Here is a 10,147-nt window from a genome sequence, read left to right as displayed (position 1 = left end):
TGAACACGCACGTTCAACACAAAAAATGAGAAGCACTCTAATGGTTCAATTTAGAAAAAAAAGACACGATGTATTTTTGAAGGAAATGGAAAAGATTTGCAACCCTACCGTCTATATCGAACTTGAAACATCACCTTTCAATATCAAAAGCCGACACGGAAAAATGCCAGACAAAAAAAAAAACCGGAATGTTCATGCATCGACATAAACATGATCAGCGAGCTGCATGGTATCAGCTGATCAATACGATCATATTATGTCGCTAGTAGTACAGCATTCATTACAAACGATATCAACAGAATTCAATAATGTTAATAAATGTTCAATAAATAAATTTAATTATCGATGGCTTCTTAAGAAGAGCTACTTTATTTCGTGAACGGGAAAACTCATCGTAAATATTTGCTTGAAAGGTACAGTTGACAATCATATTGGAGGTCTCTGTCGCGATATCGAGAACAAGAAATGAAGGAGAAACCACAGACAAGGAGAAACAACAATGAATGAAAATTGTCTTCGATTACATTCAGTGCATCAGAACGAAGTGGCTAAGATGTTAGATGAACGGAAAGTCTACGGTCCTCATGATTGTTGGCAGTAGCTGACCTTGGACCGACACTTTGATGGCTTCGTAGTAATTAGCATATACACTTCCTGTCAAGGTTGATGACAGCTGCGGTTCTTGGCCCGTTTATGGCTGGTTCGAGTAGCCTTTCACGCTTTCATCGTTTTCATGGCCACTGGCATACATAATATGCCACATGTCAAACCCAGTGTACTGAGTTCTGTTTCACTTATACATCAACGAAGGGAGCCATGCTGTAAACAACGTAGTACTAGTAGTGGGTAGAGTGCAGAGTATCGGACAGCCGACGGGGACTGCATGCTGAGCGCGAGCCAGACAGAGCAGATGACAAGTGCTTGAGGGGGGACTGAAAAAATTGATAAATCTTACAGCAAGATATTATTATCGAAATTGTGCACCATTATCAAGATTTATCGTTTTGTGCATTACATGGTTCATCCAAAACTTTCCCTACTTTAAATGCGCAGTCCTGTTTTTGTCGTTTTCAAAAAAAACCCTTGCATTGTTAGTGTAATGCTATGCTCGCTGTTTGGCCGCAATGATGAATAATCGGATACATATAATATAGAATAATACACTTAAATTCACATGAGTAACATGAATACAGACAATTGCTGAATGCAAGCAAAGGTTTCTTGATTGCATTCATATATATATGCACTATTCAGCTAAAATATCCATGCTAATACTGTTAGCGTTTTAGGGTTTTTATGCAGTGATATGATTCAGTAGCTATTAAGACTCTGAATAAAAGCATTATGAGAATCATTTTAAAAGCAAGAAAGAGATAAACGTCATAACATCTTCAAGGCTTTGTGGGAACATTGAAAACGTACAATAGACAAGCACTTCTCCCTACTTGTCCTTGTCTTTCTTAACATTCACATTATTTAAAATCGCTTTGCTTGTACCTTTGTTAATATACTTGCTTTTCTTATTTTGTTAATTTATTATGGTGTTTTTGTGTGATTGTTTGTTTGTTCAATATTCTCTGGTCATAACCAGTTTGTAAAAATAAGACTATCAGAAAAATTGAAAATACTACGAGGTAAGTATAGCAATGTTACTCTTTAAGTTGCTGGCTCTTCAAGATAAAAATATAATGCAATGAACAATTTCATTCTTATTGTGCTGTGTTATTTTCAGCTCCGAGGGATACAAGCACAACGAACCTTACAATAAAAGTCTAAAATTAACTTTAAATGTAAGACAAAGTATACTCATCATCTGAATTGATTTTTTTTCGAACGCAAGAGCTGTGAAATCTCGACAAATATGTATTAAGCTCACTAACAGTATTAAAAATTCAACATTGATCATTTCGATACCTATGTTAACATGTGTTTGACTATAGTAATGCATTGACTAAAAGACGATCAGACATCTAACTAAGCCAGTTGACGTGTGGAGTCGAGTACACCAAGTGCATCAATTTGTGTGAACAGCTTGCGATTAAAGAGATAATCTGAAGTAGCTCCTACCATCGAGTTTAAGCAACTTTATGGCCAAGGACTAACATAAGGCAGTCTGGCAATAAAAGTATAAACTGAATTGTGAAAATTAGACATTTCAATTTTAGCAATACCCGTAGAACACTTTTAGACGATTACATGCAAAACTCTAACTCCGTGTTTCCATATGTGTTAGCGCTCGACTATAAGATTAGTAATAGACAAGCAAGCGACAGAATTGATACTCGTACAATTCAATGCAACGAAGCTTACCTGAAGCTGTCGAGAAAAAGAAGGAAGCCATCAGCATTCCGATGGAAACTAGACCTCCAACATATCCCATGTCTTTGCCGTACTTTCTGAGAGGACAATAATGTAGGTCAATTTTGTACATCTCTGAAAATATCAACTATACGCTCTTTTTGCCTAAAATCGGTTACTTCATGAGAATACCGTACAGAAATATGCAAGATGTTCTTTCTAAACAAATTTACAGAAATTTGCGTTTGCAGTGAATTTCGGTAACGGGAAAAGTGTATCCTTTGTACCTCATGAAAATTGCAACTTGCAGCCAAAACTAGAATCAAATAGCCCACTGGCAGGCAGTAAAACAGACAGAATGATACAAAAGTGTTTTAATAAAGATCGTGGCTGATTAGTTTGATTTGTGTACCACTCATAGGTTACGATCAGACACGATAGGTTATCACCGTTTTTCCTCACTATGTTACTCTTTATGTTTGTCACGACAATCCTAAAAATGTAAATATGATCGCTTCTTGGCCTTGCATTTGGTTCTATTATATAATTTTGATAAAATATCAACGATCCTAAACTTTGAGGAAGTATCTGGAGTAAACTAGTGACACTCAATTCGTTCGGAAGGTCAAATGCTTAACATTAGTAGAAACGCAAAAAGATAACACTTACCAAAAGACTTTGTCTCAACACAGAGCGGATCAATTGGTTGTCATGTTACTGTGTTTGGTGAGGTGGTGACCGAAATTGTTCTTTCTGATATCGTAGATGGCGTAAACAAGTGGTGTACTCTTCTATGATTTGTTTTGCGTCTATTTTATTTGATTGCAGTTACGGCACCCGTCTTGTTTGCAATTAAGAGTTAAAATTGTGTCAAAATTGTGAAAGCATTTTTGAGTATTAAGCTCTATTACAAATGGAATTTGTGTGTGAAATCACCAAATAAATTACTTCCTTATTATCCTACTGAACACGTACAGTTATGGTATTGACAGCAATTCTTCACAAATAAAGATGACAAATATGATATCTTGAAAAAAATATTGGCAACATCATACTAACTAAACTATGACCATAATACTGTTACTTTTTAAATTCCTCCTAGTATCATTATTTTTACCTTCTTGCCACTGAATATTTGAACTTGATCTCTGTTGTTAATACCTATATCGCAATCACGATGAGTCGACAAGTATATAAGACGGGATACTGACGAAATATCTCTTTTATCAGGGACTCTATATAACGGCATCAAGGTGATAACGAAAACCTTTCCGAAAGAAACAACCCCACGCAGATTTGTGAATGCTAGTGTGCGTTAGACAATGGTGCGTTGGCATATTTCACTGTGTTGCTGTGGACCTTTGGCTGACGTGGGCGGGTACTAATGGACAGCATTCATCACTCATGTAAACAAAACATTATAACAACCTATTTCCAACGTCAAGTTGAATTAAATACACCCTATTAGTCCTCGATTGATCAACTGACTAATTGAAACTTAATGCCTAAGTCTTCCCGTCTCTACTAGTTATGCCTTATGTTGACAAATTCTAACTCTACCGAGGCGAAATAAAAATTTCTTATGCTTTAACAAATATAGGAAACCTAAATCAGGACGCATTTATGACGACAAAAACAGCGATAAGTCAATATTCTGAGTAGGCGAAAGGTCATTCTGCAGTTCGTCCTGAGAAAACATCGACACAAACCGTGACCTCAGGCAGCAAGTCAACTATGATAACACTGATATTTTGACCAATTAAAGAGAAAAATGATAGGGTTGAGTTGTCAAAAATGCCTACGGCTAAATGTCAATTTGGAACAAACAAACTGTAATGACATGTTTTTAAATTCCATTAGAGTGTACTTCAACCTACGAAAAACGTGTTTCACCTAATAGATCGGATTATAACAAGTCCTCTACTTACGAAATATTTGACTGGCAGCGTTACTATCAAACCCTGATCCCATTGCGATGTGAGGTTCAAAACATGTATTTTTGGCTTTGTGGCAGATTAACACATCATTTGAACGAACAAAATGCACATGAGCTCATATTTTTCCTTGACATAACTTTACTCGACAGTTGCGGTTACTTTTGTGTAACACTTGAATTGAAACGTGAAATAGTGAACTGCAGCTGTTGGTCCTAGTGAGGGAATTTGTCAGCAGTGTTTCAGTCTTGTTATTGACGTGAAACACTTCAAGAAAATTTGAGATAAATAAGATATTTATTGTAGTGCTTTAGTTAACTCTACTATTTCAAGTACTATTTCATTGTTTCAAATTAAATTATGAAAGTGAAAGCTTTATGGAGAAATTTTCATTAAAACAGTTCATAATTATATGCTTTTCACACTATTAAAGATTTTTTTTTTCAAATCAATCACTGATAGTTTGATTTACTGTGTATTTCATCGAATCGTTACAGAAACAAATGACATCGAATGTATAAGGAGATTTCACATTTTAAAAGGCAGTTCACCTTGTGTGAATAACACACGACTTAGTCTTTTTCTTTTTACACAAACAACACAGGAACATCAAACGCGATTGGAACTAATTTTAGAATAATTGGATGGTGGAGTAATGTCGATTTAATCTACATATGTTATCTCATCTGCCTCTCCTCTTATATTACACATTTGTTTTATGAGTGTTTTGCGATATTGCATCATTCAGCTATATGGCACCTAACACTTTTGAGAAATTTGCAAAACATGGTAATCCAATTATCCCAAATTAGTTCCAATAATGTTATCAACAAACCAAGGAATAAATGTATTCACATTCTGTAATAATGTAGCATTTTATTCGCCCAACTGCGTTCCCCCTTGCACTGTACAAAACGTCATCGTCAATAATCAATGGAATTATAATCATTACCGAACATATTCGTGTGCACGTTTTGAATTTATACTTGCAGATTGTTGATTATTCGTTAAAATGAGATTGTAGATTGTAGTGTTCGACGATGCGATGGCCACAGATGAATTTTATATGATCTCTCTTGTTGTTAGAAAGTACATACAAAGCTGTTCTTCAACTATTTATTCTATAAGTTTTTAGAACGTTCAGCACGTTTCCATTCTTTTTCAGGTCAGAAGGTTATTGACTGGCAGTGAGACTTTCTTAAAACTCTACTATTTTACTCTCGGTATGCGATGTTAAGATTAAGCTGTTGCTTCTTATCCCTCCTAAAGCACGTCTATGTCCTCAACGGAGGCACTCTGTTAGAGAGAGAGAGAGAGAGAGAGAGAGAGAGAGAGAGAGAGAGAGAGAGAGAGAGAGAGAGAGAGAGAGAGAGAGAGAGAGAGAGAGAGAGAGAGAGAGAGAGAGAGAGAGAGAGAGAGAGAGAGAGAGAGACAGACAGACAGACAGACAGACAGACAGACAGATAGACAGACAGACAGACAGACAGACAGACAGACAGACAGACAGACAGAGATAGACAGACAGAGACAGACAGACAGAGAGAGGGGGAGAGAGACAGAGACAGACAGAGACACATACACCGACAAAGACGGAAAAAGAGAAACATATCGATATATAAATAAACACAGTATTTTACATAACATTATGTCCCCACACACACAGATATATGCCTGCCTGAAAGTATACATGTAGTTATTTTCTGATAACCACTGGTGACATGATAACCAACTTGTTTGCCTAAATTGTGAATTAAGTGAACTGACTGCCAATGATATAATATTTCGTGACAGGCATTAGCATTACTATCTATGCTCATTGGCGTATTGTAGTGTCATGTATCACAGAAGTCATTTTATATTACATCCATTTCAGTAATATATACTATTGTCCTGTTTATATATATTATTTATAAATGATGTCTACCTGTCTAGTTACTCGATGTTCTCTCCGTAATGGTTGGTATGGACTGTCTGGCATGTTTCCCTTTTCTACAAGTGGCAGATTTTCATACACATTGTCTTCCACATGTGCAGCTCTGCTTTTGAAAGCCCCTGTGAACGTAACCACGTCCCGCTTCCATTGCCTTGACCCTGTATTCCGAATATCCCTTGGATCTCCTCGATGGTGGCTCCCTAACAAGGAAGCTTGAGTTGACCGAATGTAAATGTCGTTGAAGCCATGATTGTCTGGTGTTGCGCGATGGGAACCATTCTGCATGCGTCTCGGAGGGAGAGGCTCTTGTAGCAGTTCATAGGGATTCTCATAGATTGAAGGGCTTTCTGTTGACCTTAAGTTTCGTACATAGGTTCAGAGACAGCTGCGAAACAGTCGTCCGCTACAAAGTCGTTTGATTTGATGGGTTCTACAGACTGATTACTACGTAGTGATTCGATATGCTGTGATTGCCGTCTTTTTCCACTGCATGCATGTCTTCTAATTTTGGGAAGCTGTTTGATGCAATGTGACCTGCAGATGTAACATTATATGTCATTTTTGTAAAGTATATGATAATCTCTTTACTTTACTTTACTTTACTTTACTTTAATCGATATTCAATAATATGGGAAAACAAATTAAAACTGAAAAAAAGTTGCAAAATGAATGGCTCCATAACAAGGAAGTATGATCTTCAGTTGACCAGATGTGAATGTCGTTGTAGCCATCGTTGTTTGCAATCTCCGTACAGAGATTGTAGCGCAGTCTGGATAATTTTAATCTAGCTAGGGAGTCTCAGCAGAAGCCACACTAATCTCTGTCAAAGGCGACGGTTTTCACTCACTTTTTGGGTAATGCGCGTTTTACATGAGATACATTAACTGTCACTTTGATTTATAAGACTTCACCCCCCCCAAAAAAAAAAGATAAATGAAGAATACAGCACTTTCAGTATCGACCCTCGATTCCGTGAACACTTGCAAGACATAGACATTGCTTTAGGTTATGTGGATGTGAATCAATTACTTTTTACCAGTGTTCTAGGTGGACAGCTTCAAACGAAATCCGAGATGTTCGCCACGTCTATTAAGCCAGTTTGGCGCGCTCAGGACTTAAAAAAATCCCAGTTTGGAATACTAACATTTGCCTGAGGCAGATATTACTGTGCGCGAGGTCAACGACTTGGACACCCTATAGCTTGTTTAGAATTATCGAAGCCGCACTGCTGCTACACCGCGCTCCAATCTCTGTGTGGATATTGGGTTGCTTGGTGTTACACGATGGGACCAATTCTAAATGCGTCTAGGAGGGATAGGCTCTTGTAGCCTGCTCAATTATTGTTGCCATAAATGGTAGTCTGAGAATACTTTTGTTTTTTGAAGGATATCATTTTTCGCACAACTTTGGTCAAAACTGAAAGTGTGTTCATTTTAGTAATTTTTTTATTTTGCATGAGGCAGAAGTATATGAACATACACCAGAATAACTTTGTATCGGTAACGAAGCCTTGTCATATCCACAACCGATTGCAGAAGGAAATTGCGAGAATGAAAATCGAATTCATATATTCGTTTAGTTTTATTGAACAGCAAGCCATCCGAAGTGTGCCATACTCTACATATTCGATAGAAGTAACCTTAAAAAGATGCTGTGTGTTTTTGTAGGATGAAGCAGTGATTTCAACACATACTGTAAACTTAAGGTGAAAGGGTTCCAGTCCGCGTAATCTACACTAACGTTCATGGTTAACAAAGTACGAATGACACAGTTATAGTTATTGCGGTACAGTCTTGTTTACAGCTGGATTTAAAACACATATAACAGGTGACTGTAGAAACATAACTTTCTTTTACAATGCGACATTATTATAGACGCAGAATGTCTTCTTGTATTCTGGAGATGTTATGAAATGAAAGGCAGATTATATATGTATGATTTAGAGGGAAAGGAAAATACGCTGATAATATAGTACTCACCATATAAGTTAATATTTCTTGAAGTTGTTATGTTATTTTAGTTTATTATACAAGACAATTCAGTGAAATCATCTGAATATTTCCACTTACCTTGTTCTTGTTGGAATAAAAAGAATTCTTGCCTACAGTCATCTACAGGAGGTAAATTTTCGTAGTGTGCACTCGCTCTCTTCTCATCTACACATTGATTAAATAATCTATATTAAAAATTAATATTATACGCTGCATCCTTACTTATACTCTGATAGATCACATTTAAATATAAGTACTAAAAGCGAAAAGTACGCATCCCTGAAAAACAGAGAGAGAGAGAGAGAGAGGAGAGAGAGAGAGAGAGAGAGAGAGAGAGAGAGAGAGAGAGAGAGAGAGAGAGAGAGAGAGAGAGAGAGAGAGAGAATATGAATTTGCACTTTACCTTTACTTTTCCATAGCTTTTTCATTTTATTTGGTACAGCGTAAAGTGGTGTCTTCAGGTTTACATATTCATCATCGCTTGAATCGCTGGTTTGACTACTCCGCCTGCTGATCTCGCTGTGCTGTTCGGTTGTAGTAATGTGTTGTGTTCTGCTAGGCTCATGGTTTTGGAAACTTTGCATGTCAGATGGACTATCACACGTCTGAACTAAACTGTACATCCGCATGCCTAGTTTTTTGTATGTGTTGTGTACAGATGGGAATAGAAAAATGATATATTTAACAGAAATAAGACAAACAGACAGATAGATAGATAGATAGATAGATAGATAGATAGATAGATAGATAGATAGATAGATAGATAGATAGATAGATAGATAGATAGATAGATAGATAGATAGATAGATAGATATCAATGTATGAAAAACACCGAAAGTATGTTAGTTCTTAGTTAATAGTGTTGTATTTTTGCTTAGACTCTCGTTTATCAGAATGAAAAAAAAAAAACAAAGCATATATTTGATTAGAATATGCCACTCTCAGAGGGTTTTATTGATTGATTGATTGATTGATTGATTGATTGATTGATTGTATCGTCTGGAAAAAAGAAAAGGTCCTTACCCTCTCCATCTGAAGTTACTCGTACATTGTAGCATTTACTAGAAGAAAGAGACAACAATGCACATTTATAATAGAGAGCCACCATTATGTACGACCTGGAGGTCGGTGAACTTTTAGGGGGTCACTCACAGTATTGAAAAATTCAAGAGGGGTACTCAAAATTAGGAGAGAAAGAAGGTTGGTTACTTATTGTTTGTGCGAAATAAATTGAAATACCTCTCAGATTGCACCAATGAACAAATCATTTTCTCAAAATTTCTTAACAAGAGGGGGAACCCTCCTATCCTGCTCTCCTCCTTTGAGTGTTCTAACAGCGTTACTTAGCCAAAAAAAAAATAATAATAAATAAAATAAAAACACCTCTCAAGTTTCACCAGGCTGCACCATTGCAAACATCAACTTATGACAATATTATCGTGCAAGATAGGGGACTGCCCCCCTTTGACCCAAATCCTACCCATGCAATTACATATCTTCGTGAAAACTTTGCCAAGATACCAATCCAAATTAAACAATACTAAATGGTTGGACACTGGCTATAACATGAGCTTTTTATCTGTACTTTGTTGTCACTTTGAATTTCATTTTGTTGGTTTCATCTTTTTCAACCGTCATGCGATAACCGATGATAATCTAGCAGCAATCTTGGTGTGTCTTTACATGTTTTACAAATACATGAATTATGTATTTAACTTTCCTAACTTTGTTGGGGAGAGTCATTCAAAATGTCTGAGTTAGAGGGTGAGGACACTCAAAAATTCATCATTGGCAGAAGGGGAATTACTCAAAATTTCGGAGTGTCCGATGAAATTCCTCCAACCCCCCTACCTAGACTGTAAATAATGACGGCTCCCTTACATTGGCATTGAAAAAGTTGTGTAATAAAAACGAATTTCTGCATACAATAACTTTATGGCAATACAGAAATTAATCAGTGTTCGTGGTAGTATAATTTCTATCTAACTGTT

At 36.6% G+C, this 10,147-nt stretch overlaps 1 protein-coding gene across 1 annotated transcript in view; it reads right to left on the bottom strand.

The window, feature by feature from the left end:
* Nucleotides 1–5,090: 5,090 nt before the first annotated feature.
* LOC139127784 (uncharacterized) overlaps nt 5,091–10,147 on the bottom strand; it is a 5,180-nt gene continuing 123 nt past the window's right edge. The window contains exons 2-6 of the mRNA XM_070693658.1: nt 9,180–9,217; nt 8,560–8,787; nt 8,235–8,321; nt 6,157–6,699; nt 5,091–5,528 (exon numbers count right to left, since the gene is read on the bottom strand). Of these exons, the coding sequence (XP_070549759.1) occupies nt 6,596–6,699; nt 8,235–8,321; nt 8,560–8,785 (417 nt within the window). The 5' untranslated portion in view covers nt 8,786–8,787; nt 9,180–9,217 and the 3' untranslated portion in view covers nt 5,091–5,528; nt 6,157–6,595. The remainder of the gene's footprint in view (nt 5,529–6,156; nt 6,700–8,234; nt 8,322–8,559; nt 8,788–9,179; nt 9,218–10,147) is intronic.

This window comes from Ptychodera flava, unplaced genomic scaffold (assembly GCF_041260155.1).
Source record: "Ptychodera flava strain L36383 unplaced genomic scaffold, AS_Pfla_20210202 Scaffold_37__1_contigs__length_1687728_pilon, whole genome shotgun sequence".
Classification (NCBI taxonomy): Eukaryota; Metazoa; Hemichordata; class Enteropneusta; family Ptychoderidae; genus Ptychodera; species Ptychodera flava.
Note: the sequence above shows the minus strand (reverse complement) of the source record. Positions and strands in the feature narration are given on the sequence as shown.